The sequence below is a fragment of the Rattus norvegicus genome, chromosome 9 (assembly GCF_036323735.1).
Source record: "Rattus norvegicus strain BN/NHsdMcwi chromosome 9, GRCr8, whole genome shotgun sequence".
NCBI classification, from domain to species: domain Eukaryota; kingdom Metazoa; phylum Chordata; class Mammalia; order Rodentia; family Muridae; genus Rattus; species Rattus norvegicus.
This window is the reverse complement of record NC_086027.1, coordinates 1,626,933-1,641,918: the sequence shown is the minus strand read 5'-3', so window position 1 is coordinate 1,641,918 and position 14,986 is coordinate 1,626,933. Positions and strand designations below refer to the sequence as shown.

Here is a 14,986-nt window from a genome sequence, read left to right as displayed (position 1 = left end):
AGCGTGGGGGTGGCCGGGTTGCCACTCACTGGTAGCTGACCATGGGGATCTGCATTGTCTGCAGACCCAGGTCGGCAGCCCACACCAGGCTGGCCGGCAGGAGCATGTGGTCTTCCCCTTGGCTGTCAGTGAACCCTGTGTGCCAAGTGCAGTCCTGGGCCTCTGTCATCTCATCTGCGTTTTGCTATGCACCCGTCCCCATGGCCATCTTGTGCCGCATGCCTGCTTCTAGGACACTGCCCACAGGAGGGACATCCAGCATTTATTTGCTACAGGTTGGCTCACACCTTGGGGGTGGCAAACAGCTCCCAGCCCTCCAGCTTGCCCATCTTGAACAGGGCGGCCGCGGTACCCATGTAGACACAGCCAATGGCGGCGGTCCCGTAGCTGTGAGCTGTAGAGAAGGATGGCATCAGGCACGAGGTGCTCCAGGTAAGGTCCACGAGCATCCCCAGGAGATGCCCGGTACCAGTAACCCTTTAACTCTCGAGACATTGTGTGGGGAGGGTGAGTGGGGTCAGCCCTGACTCCTGGAAGTGGGGAGACTTCCCTGCTAAATCTTCCCACAGTTTGCTCACAGCTGAATTGAGAGCCAGCATGTTTTCCTGTCCCCAGGACACATGGCCCTTGGTGGGTAGGGACAGCTGCATTGGTTCCCAGTTTCTAAGTCCCAATGATGAAGGGATGGGCAGGGATACCCACAGCAGGACACAGGCCTCCTCTCACTATCTGTGACAGGGATGGCAGGCCGGAGCAGCTGGCATGGGGCCCTTGGGCAGTGTTGAGTGCTGTGGGTACCTGTAGCTCTTGTGACTACCACAGAGCTGCCTGCTGTTGAGAAGGCAGTGACTGCCTTTGCCAGGTGTGGGACAGAGAGGGAAGGGCTGGAGTGGTCAGTGGTTACACACTGTCCCAGGGGGTAGTCACTCACTTCGTGCTCCCAGTGTCAGGCCTCCCGCACAACCTCCAATGAAGTAGTTCAGGGGGTCATCTGGCTTCTCTCGGACCTGGGCACTGACACAGGTGGTAAGGCCAAACATAGCTCCAATAGCAGCTGTAAGGGGTAAAGGGGGTTGGAGGTGGGGAAACCAAGGCAGTGTTGAGTTAGCACCTGACTGTCAGACAAAGCTGGATACCACCACCCTCTGCCCTTCTAAGCCCTTAGTCAGTCTTGTAGTCAGTCTCCTAGGATCCTACCCAGTGGTTCCAGTAGCCTCTGAATGGCCTGTGTCATTATCAGCAGGACACTAGCTCACCTGCAGTGAATGTGAACCGGCCGACCCTGGCCACGGCTTCCAGGGGAGAATCTGCAGGGTTGTGTGTGATGCTGTAAGCAGAGCTTATTAGGCCTGTAGGAGGGAAAGAGGGTAGAGGTTGCTAGGATGCCTTTCCAGGATACATCAGGACTCGAACCCAGGGCCAGTGTTGCTAGGCCAGAGCCTAGGGCCAGCTCTCACTTTTCCCAATAACTGAGGCAGGGCCCTGCCCCAGTGGGGTGATGGTGGCTCCTGACACTTGACATCCTACCATCAACTGCGCTGTGCCACAGTGACTCTTCCAGCCTCATCAAATGCCATATTTTCCAAGGGTCTGGGACCTCAGCCTAATCCGACTTGGCAGCAATTGAGGTCAGGATGCCAATCCTTGCACGTGCCGGCAGCGCGGCCCAGACGTGTCCCTACATCTGGCTGGCCCCATTCCTCCCCCGCCCACTGCACAGCCACACCAGTCAGCTTTTCCATCTCCTTCAGCCCCTGCCACCCCAAACTTTACACCATGGTTTACACAACAGGCCAAGGCCAAGGTGGGTGCTGAGCCAGGAGCCCAGGATTTGGTGGGCTGCAGGACAGGAATCATAATCAGACCAGACCAGGAGAAGCAGCCCCAGCCCCCCATTGTGTGCAGCTCTCTGGGGCAGCTGACACAGGATCCCTAACACGGGCAACAAGGCCCACCACTGCTCCTCATCCTCCAGGCCGGATGGTTCTGCTGTTGTTCCTCTGCACGGGAGGTTAAGTGGCCCAGAAAAGCAGAGCCACTAGGCTGAGGTGGTCCTGCATGGCTGGTCATAGGGCAATGGATCTGGCCCCCCAACCCTTCTCCAGCCTCAGGGGATGTCATACACACCCTTCCTGGTGAGCTCTGGAGTTCTGGTTTGGACACTGAGCACTTACAGATCTGAAGTCTCAGTTTCAACACAGACTAAAGACCCAAACTTTTTTTCTTTTGAGGCCTAGCGGAGCAAAGATGGGGCTGGGTGCTGGGCTGGAGACCTCAAAGGCATTGTAGTTCTCCAGCCCAAACACTGCTCTGCCTCAACCTCAGTACGGCTTCTATGCACATAGAGTGTGAGAATGCTCACACAGGAACCCAACCCCACTGTTGGGGGTTCCTGGGACATCTTTTCCCAGATGCAGCAGGACTTGAAACTAGGGCCAGTGGGAATCTTGATTGGGACTGGTGAGGCCACAGGGACCCTGGGTGACTTTGGTAACCCAGACTGACTGCCCTCCACTCTCTAACTGCAGCCCCTGTGTCGATTCTCCCATGGCCCAGCAGAAACACAGCCAAGCCTCTGCACCACCTGCAGCACCCATGAGCCATCCATCCGTGTTGGCAGGGCAGGAATTCATTCACTCATCCATCCTCTCACTGAGGGCCCCTAAGACCTTACTTGTTCAATGGTGGGCTTCACGGTGCCTCTAATTTGCTAGACCCTGCTAGGAAGGCAGCCTTCCTGCAATGTCTCCCTTAGGGGAGCCGGGCAGGGAGCTTGGGAACAAAGGAGGTAGGATACAGGGAAGAGTTTTCAAATTAGATCTAACCGTCCATCTCCTTCCTCTGCAGCTCTGACATGGCACCTCTGAAAAGGGCCAGCTTACTCTCAATGTCTACCCAAGACAGACTCCAGTCCAACCCCAACAGTGCGCACACTCATCCCCGAATCCAATACTCACATTCTCTCCTTCCTTCCTTTTTTTTTTTTTTTTTTTGTTTTGTTTTGTTTGAGACAAGGTTTCTCTGTGTAGCCTTGGCTGTGCTGGACTCTGCTCTGTAGACCAGGCTGGCTAACTCACAGAGACCTACCTGCCTCTGCCCACCAAGTGCTGGGCACCACCACGACCAGGCTGTTCTGTCCATTTTAAATCCCCCAATCACTTGACCCTACAGCACTTGCCTGGTGCGAGCAAAGTCTTGGGTAGATTAATGCATGTGAGGACCATGGAAACACCGGAAATTCATCACTGAATGAAGTCATGATGGGTAGCATGAGTGAATGAACCAGGCCTCGGGCATCTTAAGAATCCCAAATGCCGAAGGCAACCTCATGGCATCCCCAAAAGATAATTGGCCTTCCAAACAAGTGTGTCTTACTTGGAAATTTCCGGAATTAGGTGTTTGGGAGGCAGACGCAGGACGATTTCTTTGCGTTCCAACCCAACCTGGGTTACATAGGAAAATCGTATCTCAAAATAATAGTAAATAGTGCTGGAGGGATGGTTCTAGCTCAGTTCTGGAGAAATGGAAGAGCTCTTCCGGGTGACCTGGGTTCAATTCCCAGCACCTACATGGCAGCTCACACCTGTCTGTAACTCCAATTCTAGATGATCGGACATATAGGCAAAACACCAATGAGCGTAAAATAAAACTAAATCACTTTAAATCACTTAAAAATAATACCAAATAAATATGTTCTGTGGTGGTGGAAAATAGAAAAAACCAAAAAAACAAAACAAAAAACCCCCAAAACCTTAAACATCTTCCAGAGGCTATGTCAGGGTGTAGCCTTGTCATCCTAGCACTTGGGCAGCTGAGACAGGAGGAGGATCATAAGTTACAGGCCTGACTGGAGGACCTCAAGGCCATCTTCGGCTGTATAGTCTACGGTCTAGCCTGGGCAACACTAGAACTTGTCTTCAAACACTCCGGTGACCCGATCACCCCTTAACCCTAAAAAACCCCGATAATGCTAAAATGATCTTCACATTTCCTCCAGCTTTTACTCTCTGATATTCTCTTTGAAAACTCTAGGGGCTGACGTGTCTACGCAGCTCAAAAGTCTCAACCAAGCTCCTACACCTTTACGGTCCCAGAGCCCTGGACCGCCGCGTGCCCTCTGACCTTTGTTCCCTGCCCTCCGCCCTTGGGTCCGCGCTCACCACAAAGGCCGCCTAAGGCAGTAGTGATGTAGGCCTTGCGATGACACTGGGTGCCGTCGGGGGTCTCATTGTAGGCTTCGAAAAACCGCTTGGCCATGGCCGTACCTAGCCAGCCTAGCAGACTTTACGGCGTTTGGGCGAGCTCAAGGTTAGCCCGCTAAGCCAACTCTCGCGAGATTCACAGCGCGCAACTTTATTGAGTACCACGAACATGGACATGGCCTGTGCGCATGCGCATGCGCACAGCGCAGGTTAGTACGGACGTCCTATTTCGCGTAGCAAAGAAATGTGTGGTGCTCAGTCCACAAGTGAATCTGGACAGAGACACCCGTGACATCTTTCCTGGAAAGGTAAACTGACGCTATGAAGAAAAACACCTCCAGCTCTAGCGTAGACTAGGTTCCTAGTACGGAGAACGTTGATGGTCCATCCAAGGGATTGACAGGTTGACAGACCATTGTAGTACATCGATTACACTGTCAGGCGGGTCAATGCTCGAAATTGACAGAAGGTAGGACAATCGCAGTGCAGATATTACAGCGCGAGGCAGAATTCCACGTAGTGACGTGGTGGGACATAGCGCAAAAGTGGCTGGCTAATCAAGGGTCCGGACTGTGAATCTGGACCGCGTGTAACTATTTGGGGGTGTGGCCAGACTGGGAGCAGGGGACCAATCGTAGTGTGAGGATTGTAATTGACGGAAACTAGGCCCATTCTGCGCTGGTCTACGTCCTCGCTGCACAAGGAGGCGTAGCCAGACTCAGGAGCTGTTCCGGAAAGGGACCTAAGCATTGGTTACAGGGCGTGACCGCACTTAAGCCTGCCCCTATAAGAACTGTGGCCAATAGTGAGAGCCCAAGAGAAAGCACGCGCCTTCCTCCGGGAGCGTGTCTGATGTTACTTCGGAGTAGGGCGGGGCCTCTTGAGAATGTTTGAATTAATGCAGCGGCAGCCTGGGAGGAGTGCGTCAGTGGTCGGGCTTCAAGGGGCGGGACTTTTCCCGTTGTGGGCGGGGCCTGGCTGGTTTGGGTGGAGCCTGCATGGCGGCCCGGGGCCATGTCTGCGCCGCCACCTCTGCAGATCCGGGAGGCGAACGCGCACCTAGCGGCCGTGCACCGGCGAGCGGCGGAGCTGGAGAGGCGGCTGCTGGCGGCGGAGCGCACGATGCGTGCGCAGGCCGAGCGTCTGGCCTGCCAGGACCAGCAGCTGCGCGCGGCCCTGGACGAGCTGGGTCGCGCCAAGGACCGGTGAGGAGGAGGAGGCCCGGAGGACATCCCGAAGGAGAGAGGTGGAAAGGGCTGGGACCCGAGAGCAAAAGTTTCCAAAGCACTAAATGCCTGACATCACAGCACTGGGGAGGCTGAGACTGGAGGGTCAGGTGTTCGGGCCATTCTCGACTACGTGGGAAGTTAAGAGTATAGCTTGGGTTACATGAGAGCGTTTCAAAGTGTTAAAATGAAGCCAGCTGTCCCACAAAGCCGATTCCGCTAGTGCTGCTTGCCCTGGGGGGTGCAAGAGTATTGTGTCTAATGATCGAAGGAGGCTGCTGGGTAGGGGACCCCATCGGTAGACAAAGGCACAGAGCTGTGAACCAGAGGAAATCCTACTGAAGGACACACAAAACTGGCATTGTTTTGTTTTTGAGAGAAGGCTGGCCTTGAAGGCACTATGTAGCTTTCAACTCCTGGTCCTTCTGCCTCCATCTCTGGAGTGCTGGGATGGCAGGGGCCAGGCCTGCTGTGAGCCTGAGGGTGCTTTACCAATGACATCAATGGTGCTATGTGTAAAGACACTTGGTTGCCACTAAGAATGCCGAAGAATTTGATCCCATGGGGTGTAAGGAGCGAACCAACTCTGACTTCCACATAAGCAGCAGAGGAGGAGGCATAGGGAGCCTCAGAGGATTCCAGAGCAGGTAGATGCCCCCACCCCCAACCTTACCCCCGCACCCCTGTAGGTAACTATCTTATTTGGTCCTCTCACCAGGGAGATTTTCACCCTCCAAGAGCAGCTGCTGAGCTCTGAGGCCACCGTTCGCAGCCTGCAGGCTGCAGTGGAGCAGAGGGACCAGATGATCCAGGAGCTACAGCCTCGGGCTGACCTGCTGCAGGACATCACTCGACAACGGCCACCCCTGGCTGCACTGCTGGCCACCCTGGAGGAGGCAGAGGAACTGGGCCCCTTGCCTTCCAGCCACAGCCATGGGGCCCAGCTACTTCCTGATGGGCCTGGCCCACCCCTGGGCAACAGCATGAGGGAGGAGGAGGGCCAGGATGACCAGCAGCCTGCTGTGTTTGGAACCACAGTGTGAGCTGCCCTGACACATCTCAGGTCAAGGCCCTCTGGGAATTTCACTCCTAGAGTCCTGAACATCACCAGTGTCCTAGAGGGGTCTTAATTCATCTAAACATCAAAACAGGTTTAAAGCCAAGATCTCATTTAAAACAATTTTTCCCCAGTGCTGGAATATCTGCTACATTCCACTGATTTTAAATAATTTTAGAAACAAAGGCAAGGGCAGTAACTCAGAGGGTGGAACGTTCTCCTAGCATGCACACACAAAGTCCAAAGCCAAGCATCCCAACATGAGTGGGATGGTGGGGACTGACCCTCATCTCCAGATCTGACTCTGAAGCGTAGTGTTTCCTGTTTGGGACAGGGATCCAGGTAGCCAGGCCAGCCTCAGACTTGCTGGGTCAGGAGTATAGCATGGATCTCTGCTAGGTTGACGGGCGCCCACCCACCTGTGGGGATTTTGTTTGTATTTTTGTTTGAGATGGGGTCTCTATAGCCTAGGCTTCCCAAGTACTTTTGAATATAGATGTGAACCCTATGCCCTGCTGATGGGAGTCCACCCTCCCCTTCTTACTCTTGTGCCTCCTGAACCATTCTTCATACCAAGCGGAATCCCCTCTCATGTTTCGTTGCTTCTGAGTAAGAAGACAGTTAGCCTTGGATCTCTTTCCCATAACTCTACCCTTCCTTCTAGGAAGAGCAGGTGGGTTGAGACACCACAACCAAGAGTGCCTCAGGCTTTGCACTGTCTGTTCCCTCTGCCTCAATGTCTTTCCCTGGTTCCACACTTGGTTCCTTGACACTCAGGTCACTCTCAAATGCCCCTTTCTGGAGGGGCCTTCCCACCAGCATCTCTAAAGTAATTCGGGCCAGCTGGTCACTGCCCTGTACTGTGATTGATTGGTTTGGTGTTTTGAAGCTTAGTCTTGTGTAGCCCAGGCTGGCCTCTAAACTTTTAATATAGCTTAGGTTGGCTTTGAACTCCTGATCCTCTTGCTTCAGCATCTCTAGTACTAGTATGACAGGCTTGTGCAACCACGCACAGCCCCATCCTGGGACCACCTTTCCAGGGGGAAAGCAGTGACTAGGAAGCAGGAAATTCTGTCTTCTGTTTCCATCAGTGCCTAGCACAGCCCTGGAGGCCCTGCCTTAGCCAGAAACCTCCTGGATAGCTGATGAGCCCTTTCCTAGTTTCCAGGGACAACAGTGTTTTTGTAGATAGTCTCCTTTGCACCCCAAGAGAATCTATTTTTTTAAATCCTGGTATCTATGCTGTCTAGGCTTAAGATGGTAAGGTACATTGCCCTTGTCAAGAGCAGTGAGAGGGTCCCCCACAAACCCTTACATCCAGAGGTGGTCTCCGTTGAGTTTCATGGACCCTGTGCTCAGGGTCGTTGAGCAGCCACCAAGGTGGAAGATGGGCTGTTCCAAACAGAAGATCTTCCAGCCATCCAGTGTGCCCAGAGTCTGACAGACCCTCAGCTATGGGAGACAGAGGCCCATTTTATCTTGGGGATGGAGGAGAGAGGGAGCTATTTGTATAGGGGAAGGCAGGCCTGTCTGCACCAGAATAAATTGGTTATTTCTCAACCTGGGCTCTACCTTTTTTCCTGTTGTGAGACTGGGTAGGACTCTGCTAGGTCTTACACACGCTTTACAATGGAGGGGGCTGGAGCTAAGCTGTCTTACAGCCTCCATGTTCTAGTTATTCCCAGAGACAATTGAAACTCAGCCCAAAGAAGTGAAGGGAAACAACCAAGGCCACTTCCAATTCAGGGGACAAGACGAATATTTAAACTCATTATCCAGGCTTTCCAGCCTCTCACGGGGGGATCCTAGGCAGGCCCCACCCCTGACCAGACCCCCAGCCCCTCAATGGCCTATCTTAGGTGGGGGCTGTAATGCTAAGATACCCCCAGCCTTGCATATTATTAAGCTTGGGCTATAGAGACTAGACTAGCTAGCTGAGGGTTGAGACTATTTTCCACCTCAGCACTGTGAAAGGGTTCACTCTAGCAACTCTAAGAGTTAATTATATTTTATATTACTCTATAGAAAAGCAGTAGTGCCTTGGGTGTGGCTTAGCGACATTAGCCTCGCATGCCAAGGCTCTGGGTTCCATAGCAAGCACTAAAATCTAAAAACAATGAGGCATTTTTTGCTATTTGCCAGTGTTTGGAGCATAACAGGCCATCATCTATTTGGGCAGCAAAATGTCACTTCAGTTTCTCATTAACTGAATCATGCTGGTTGGCTTGCAAAGCCATGGATAATTTTTCTCTTGACATTGAGACAGTTTCACATAGCCTGGAACTCTTGTCCCTCCATGTTCTGAATGCTAGGATTATAGCCATATGCCATCGGGCCCCAGTTTTTAGTCTTTGAAGATAAGCTCTTAGTTGGTGACCCAACTTAGCTTTAGACTTTCAGCTATGTCCCCATCTTAAGTGCCACCTTGTCCAAATAGCTCTAGGCCAGCTTTGGCTAGGCCACCCTGTCAGTCCAGAGTGGGACAGTGTGATTTGAGTGGCACAGGGAACAAAGCTTTTTCTCCAGCCAAACTCCACAAAGTGCTGTGTCCAGAGGATCTGGGAGTCACTTCATGAGGCCCTCCTTGGCAGGCTAATGTGCTTGACACGGGATTACAGCTAGGCCCCTCCCAGTCCCCAGAGCCATACTGCCTAGCAACGGCTGTGCTAGGCAGGATGCACAGACCTACTTGGAGCTCCACCCCAGGACTGAGGACACAAACAGGCCAGGTGAATGGTATGGGGAGCTCTGCTTGGGCTGTGTGGTGCCACCAAGCTGTGACAGGCTGGCTGAGTGCAGAAACGCACTGGGAGTTCTGTCCCACCACAGCTGTTTGCTTGTACCCATAATGGACACTGTGAATGCCCCCAAGGAGGGGCCCCAGGCATCCAGACACAGGCCAGGTGAGCCTTCACTCCCAGCAACACTAGCACTTCTGGCCTGGGTAGTCCCCCTCCATTTAACCCCATTGTGATCCCCAGATTTTTCCACTGCCTGGACAAGGATGGCAGCCAGTCCCTGGATGCAGGGGAGCTGAGGCCGGGCCTGTCACAGCTGGGGCTGGAGGTGGGCAAGGCAGAGGCTCTGTGCAGGCACTGGGACTGTGATGGCAGTGGACCCTGGACCTGGAGTTCCTACAGGTGCTACAGGTGAGGCTGGTCTCAGTGACTGAAGGGCTGGTGTGGGGTGCTGACACTTGCCCAGACTCAGGAAGCTGTCATTGTAGCTGCCTCTGCCAAGCTGGACCAGACTGGGGATGGTGTGGTGACCACATGAGGGGTGTACAGTGGTCAGGCTCTCCCCAAGGTGTACAGTGGAGAGTGGACAAAGGATGAGGTCCTCCACCAATTCCTCTACAATTTTGACACTTTTGAGAAGGATGGGCAGGTGTGTGTGTGTCTACCTGATGCCTCCTCCCCAGAGCAGTGTCCTTGGCCTGGGTCTCCCTCAACCTGCTGCAACTCACAGTCTGCCCATCCGCAGGTCACATTACCTGAGTTCCAAGACTACTACAGCAGACTCAGCACCTCAATGGATAGACCCAGAGTTTGTAGCCATGGTGAGCAGCACCTGGCACCTCTGACATAGCTGCCCTCACCCGCCTAATAGCTGCACTTAGCCTAGTCCCTTTCCACCTGCCACCCTCTGCCACCACTGTCCCAGGGTACCCCAACTAGAAAGAGGGAGGGGGATGTGTGAGAACGGAGGTTGAAGAACCGGCTGGACCAGGTCTCTGGCAGGGCCACCCACAGGCCTAGCAATGGCTGGATTGATTACTGACCCCATCAGGGGCCTCCATGGCTAAATCCAGCCTGTCTGGCTGCCAGGTGCAAAAGAGTCTGGGGCTTTAGTTAAAAGTTTTAATGCAGTTCTCAAATACATTTCATATGACAATCTTACATAAATGTTCCAAAACACATGGGTGACGTCTGGATTCACTTGTCACTGGCTGGCTAAGGCTGGAAGCAGTGTGGCCCACCTGCTAGGCAGCCTCTGGTGTCCTTGCTGGCTCCCCGGGAGTGGCCAGGCCAGAGGTGGGACCACACAGTCCACAGGATGGTCAGTCACCTCAGGGCTGTGCTATGCTAAGGGTGACCCCGGTGGTTCAGGTTGGCAGGCAAGAGGGCAGAAAGTCTCCTGGCTCCAAAACCTTCATCCAGACAGGTGTTCTCAGGACCCAACTTACGGAGCCCCTGTGTGGGCTGGGCACCACCCAGAAGAGCGTCAAGTCAGCTCAGCCCGAGTGTAGCTTCACTCGACCTGGGGAGCCAAGCCACCAGAGAACAAGAGGCAGCTGCCACTTAGGCCTGGCAGAGGAAAGCCGAGCAGGCAGCAGGTCACTCAGCAGAATGCTGAGCTCAGACTTCTCACTGTCACTGCCCAGGGAGGGATGGTCACCACGAAGCTGTGACAAGTGTCAATGTGCCATTTCGATCGGACGAAGGCGGGGAACGTTCTTTCTGCTCATCAATATGATGAGGTCTGAGTCCCAAGCCGCATCCTGGCGTCCCCGTCTGCTGCAGAGGGGACACTCGGATCCAGCCTGTGGCCACCCCGGCAATAGACACCACCATGACACGGCCTGCAGGGAGGGATGGGCAGCAGCAGACAGACGACGAAGCAGCAGCCTGGTACAGCGGCTCCGCTGCTATGTGCTCCCAGTAGCCTGACCATCACCGTCATCGCCTGCGCCTGCGGGGGGTGAGGGGGAGAGCAGGTCTCTCAGTCCCAGCACAGTCACGGAGACTAACTGGCGTTCCTCCCACTGGTCCCATGGTGCTCACCGGCCCCCGTGACACCTGAAGGAGCCAGCACAGCATCCTCATCACTGTCTTCCTCCTCGGCAGCCCGGGTGGCTCCTGGCTCAGGTGGGGGTGCCTTGGCCTCCTGTTCCTGTTCGGCCCGGCTACGCAGAGCCAGGATGCGGTGGTGCAACGCAGCATACAGTTGGCCTGTGTCTTTGGAGCTGGCCTGGGGAGGCAGAGTGTGAAGTGGCAAGCAGCCAGGCTAGGCAGCGCCCGTGCGCACACGTAGGCCCTGGCCTGCCCACTGGTAACATCAAAGTCTTCAGTGCTGAGCCAGTGTCATCCCCGGAACCCCCCGCCCTCCCTCAAGCTCACCGAGATCAGGAAGACCTTGACGCCCTGGTCCTCAGCGTCCGTGGCTGTGATGCGGATGCTCTTTTCACTGGCCTTGTCCATCTGCATCTGTGCCCACAGCTTCGTGTTCAGGATGAGCCGCAGGCTGCCCTGGGTCCGCATCACTGCAGCAAGGGAGCTGCTTAGCGACACCTGTCCCAACCTGCAGCCCATGTCTGCACGGGGCAGGGAGACATGCCCTTGGGGGAGGGGCTAGCCTGCAACAGGGCAGGTAGGGTACACTGAGATGGAGACTGCTCCATCCCACCTGAGGACCCAGCTAGGCCCATCACATGTATGAGGCAAGTCGCAACCTGTCCCTGGGCTGCCCCTGCCATGTAGAAAACCACAACTGTCTGCCCAAAGGAGAGTCCCACACAGTAACCGCTAAGTACTGTAGACATTCACTCTAACTTTTCCTTTAACTTCTCTTTACTACGGTGGGGTCTCAGTAGCCTGGGCAGGCCTTAAACTCTATCAGTCCTCCTGCCTCAGTTTCCCAATTTCTGGGCTTAACTTTAAGGGGAATATAACCAAACGGGAAGGACATGGTGGGCTCTCATAGTGGGCCAGGCCAGCATGGGCTACAAAGAGACCATTTTCATATGAAGTCCCTCAAACAGAAGTGACAGCTCTGAAGCCCAGGCTGACACTCTTCCTGCCCCCACCTTCCTTCCAAACTGGGCTTTTTTTTTTTTTTTTAAAGATTTATTTATTTAATTTATGTATACAAGTACACACCAGATCCCATAGATGGTTGTGAGCCACCATGTGGTTGCTGGGAATTGAACTCAGGACCTTTGGAAGAGCAGTCGGTGCTCTTAACCGCTGAGCCATCTCTCCAGCCCCCAAACTGGGCTTTCTTAATGTCCGCTAAGGACACTTGAGCAAGGAAGCAATGTGAAGGGCAGCAGGCCCAGGCCAGAGTGAGTGGGTGTGGGGCTCACCGCTATCTTTGCTCACAGCCAAGCCCCTGGGTGGCTCCCAGCTGTGAAGCCTACACTTCTGGCTCTGTCCTCCCCCAGAGCTTACCTAGCCGGGACTGTAATGTGCCATCGTCGGCTGACGCCATGTCATTGAGTCTGAGAAGTCCCCGGCCACGCTCCACCCATGACTGTGATGTCTTGTCAAACACAAACAGCTTACACTGGATCTGTAACACATGGGGTCAGTGACCAGGCTGGGGTACCCACACCCTCTGCACCCCACAAAGCATGGGTCCCACTTGCAGCTCAGAGTTACCCGTGAGGTGTCTGACTACAGACTAAGGCCAGGAAGGACACTGGGGCTGTGCTGCTCTTTGTCTGGTGGTCTACTGTATGGCTATAGTTTCTGTGCTGCTTGCTGGGAATGGAACCCAGAGCTCCTCAACACTAGGCTCTACCCCAGAGAGCCATCATGCACCCAGCCCAAGTATGCAAACAAGGGTGACTCTGCAAATACGAATCCAGGCACAGAGAGATGCCACCATGTTCCCACAGCAAAGGAGCACTGGGTGCTGTGGAGAAATGCCTAACTGTAGGAATGTACTACTGTGCTGGGAAGGCTGCTGATGGGGCCTTGCAGTCCTGCCCCCTCATTCCCCCTCCCAGAAAACAAGCAGGAATGTGGAAGAGTCTTAAAGCAGAAAGAGGCCAAGTGTCAGCTCACTGGCAGCAAGAATTCCCTTGGAGCCATATTCAGCTAGGAACAGAAACAATGTTCATATACGCCTCAGCACAGACTTAAGGACCCAGTGCTTAGAGACAATACCAGACAGAGACTTCACACATCATGGAATACTGTAAGAAATTTCCAACACCAGGAAATCAGATGTGATGAAGTCTTGTACGTGCTAGGGTGCTAGTACATTGGGGCAGGGCCTTATTCAGGGGATAAGTTGTGACAGTGGTTGTGGAACAGTTCTTTGTTTCCTCAAGACAAAAGTTCCTGACTGGCCTGGAACTCTGCAGAACAGGCTGGCCTCAAATTCACAGAGATCTGCATGCCTTTGTCTCCCCAAGTGTTGGGGTTAAAGGTGTGCGCCAACACATCTACCTTTACTTTGTTGTTGAAAACAGGGTCTTACTGTGTAACACAGGCCGCCTTGATCCCTTACAGTGCCCTGTGCCTTAGCATCCCGTCTTTGCTCACCTGCAGCACATTGCTCTCTGCCTCCTCCCCTGTAATGACCTCCACTTTCTCCAGCAAACACGTCCATGCTGTAGCCTTGGTATAGGCAGCAGCTGACTCGGCCAGGGACTCTGCACAGCAGTGGGGACCCAAGAAAAAAGGACAAATCAGCAGAGTGGGCCTGATCCTCCCAGAGACCTGGGGAGCCCTGTCGTGGTCAACAGAGCACTGCCACCCACTACCCCTAATGGGCACCTTGGGCCAATCCTAAGGTGTTTTATGGCTATGGCTGTGCCTAGCTGGGAATCAGGAGTCTCCCCTGGGGTGTGTGCAGGGCTGTTCCTACCTTTCTTGGGGACGGCCTCCTGGGATGACGACTCAGACCCTGACTGGGCATGTGTAGTCTCCCTGCTGGTGTCTGAATTGGCTTCGTTCAGCTTTGGGGGGCTCTGAGGAAACAAGCGTGCCAGGGCGGAGCTGCTGTGGGTGCTGAGGACAGAGCGAGAGGCCCAGCAGGGTCGGCTGCTCAGCACTTCCTGGAGGCCTGACTCCTGGGCTCTGCAGGGCCTGTCCTCAGCAGTCATTCCATTCCCAGTCAGGAACAGCCTCTTAAGGGCCACAAGAGTGCTACCTGTGTGCAGCCATCTGTGGTAGTTCTGAGAAGCCATACTGTGGCAGACCAACAGGAAGAAGCTGCAGCATGGCTAAGGGTCAGAAAGCAGGGAGTGCAAATGCCTGCTATCTTGACTGCAATGCAGAAGTGGCAGGCATAGCTGGCTCCATGGACAGAGAGACTGGGCACCTGACTCAGTGGTGTAGCTTTGAGTGCCACAGATGGCTCTGGCCACAGGAAAGCCTATGTCAGTGGACAATAAAGACAGGAGGGGTGACGCCAGCCCCTGACAAATCTGTGACAAAGCCTTTAATAAGTTGCTCTTTCTCTCACTCCTGCACCCGAGTGTCCTGTCTGACTGTACAGGAGACAGCATGTCAGCTTGAGCCTGAGTGGGAAGAGGCACGAGATCACTGTGCGGGGCGGAGCCACTCACCAAGACGCGCTCACTCATGTTCTGGCCAAACACAAACTTGGTGGAGGTGTCAGCACTGTGGGTCGAGTTGTCTGCGCTGGAGAGGAGTGGCACCATCAGTGTGGCACCTGAGGTGCACCACAGAGGCACATGCAGTGCAGGGGAGCCTCACACCGCAGTGTGCCTGCCTCCCTCCCAACATACTAGTACATGGGCTGGCTGC

The 14,986-nt window shown here is 54.3% G+C and overlaps 4 protein-coding genes across 15 annotated transcripts in view; 2 read left to right on the top strand and 2 right to left on the bottom strand.

Moving 5' to 3' along the window:
* Positions 1–245: 245 nt before the first annotated feature.
* Positions 246–4,305, bottom strand: Ndufa11 (NADH:ubiquinone oxidoreductase subunit A11). The gene is given in 4 exon segments (NM_212517.1): positions 246–394; positions 932–1,054; positions 1,257–1,349; positions 4,161–4,305. Coding segments are annotated over 4 exon segments (426 nt in total). The 5' UTR covers positions 4,258–4,305; the 3' UTR covers positions 246–281.
* A 75-nt stretch (positions 4,306–4,380) lies between these two features.
* On the top strand, positions 4,381–8,045 carry Vmac (vimentin-type intermediate filament associated coiled-coil protein). Of its 3 annotated transcripts, XM_008766765.4 has the most exons (3): positions 4,381–4,510; positions 5,241–5,407; positions 6,147–8,045. In XM_008766765.4, the coding sequence occupies exons 1-3, from the start codon at positions 4,391–4,393 to the stop codon at positions 6,469–6,471; spliced, it is 612 nt and encodes a 203-aa protein (XP_008764987.3). In that variant the 5' UTR covers positions 4,381–4,390; the 3' UTR covers positions 6,472–8,045. The 3 variants fall into 3 exon arrangements, with proteins under 3 accessions (XP_008764987.3, XP_008764988.1, NP_001001720.1); XM_008766766.3 differs by lacking the exon at positions 4,381–4,510 and having other exon boundaries at positions 5,127–5,448; NM_001001720.2 differs by lacking the exon at positions 4,381–4,510 and having other exon boundaries at positions 5,192–5,407.
* A 1,115-nt stretch (positions 8,046–9,160) lies between these two features.
* Positions 9,161–11,048, top strand: Caps (calcyphosine). The gene is given in 3 exon segments (XM_039084956.2): positions 9,161–9,221; positions 9,394–10,021; positions 10,023–11,048. Coding segments are annotated over 3 exon segments (735 nt in total). The 3' UTR covers positions 10,069–11,048.
* The window catches only part of Ranbp3 (RAN binding protein 3), a 37,244-nt gene continuing 32,589 nt past the window's right edge, over positions 10,332–14,986 (bottom strand). For 8 of the 10 annotated variants that reach the window (XM_006244358.5, XM_006244357.5, XM_006244359.5 and 5 more), the window contains 7 exons: positions 14,785–14,860; positions 14,082–14,184; positions 13,757–13,866; positions 12,656–12,776; positions 11,606–11,748; positions 11,270–11,456; positions 10,332–11,177 (listed from right to left, as the gene is read on the bottom strand). In XM_006244358.5, the coding sequence (XP_006244420.1) occupies positions 11,134–11,177; positions 11,270–11,456; positions 11,606–11,748; positions 12,656–12,776; positions 13,757–13,866; positions 14,082–14,184; positions 14,785–14,860 (784 nt within the window). In that variant the 3' untranslated portion in view covers positions 10,332–11,133. Of the gene's footprint in view, positions 11,178–11,269; positions 11,457–11,605; positions 11,842–12,655; positions 12,777–13,756; positions 13,867–14,081; positions 14,225–14,784; positions 14,861–14,986 lie in introns of those variants that run through there. The other 2 variants (XM_039084331.2, XM_063267656.1) reach the window with 2 other exon arrangements.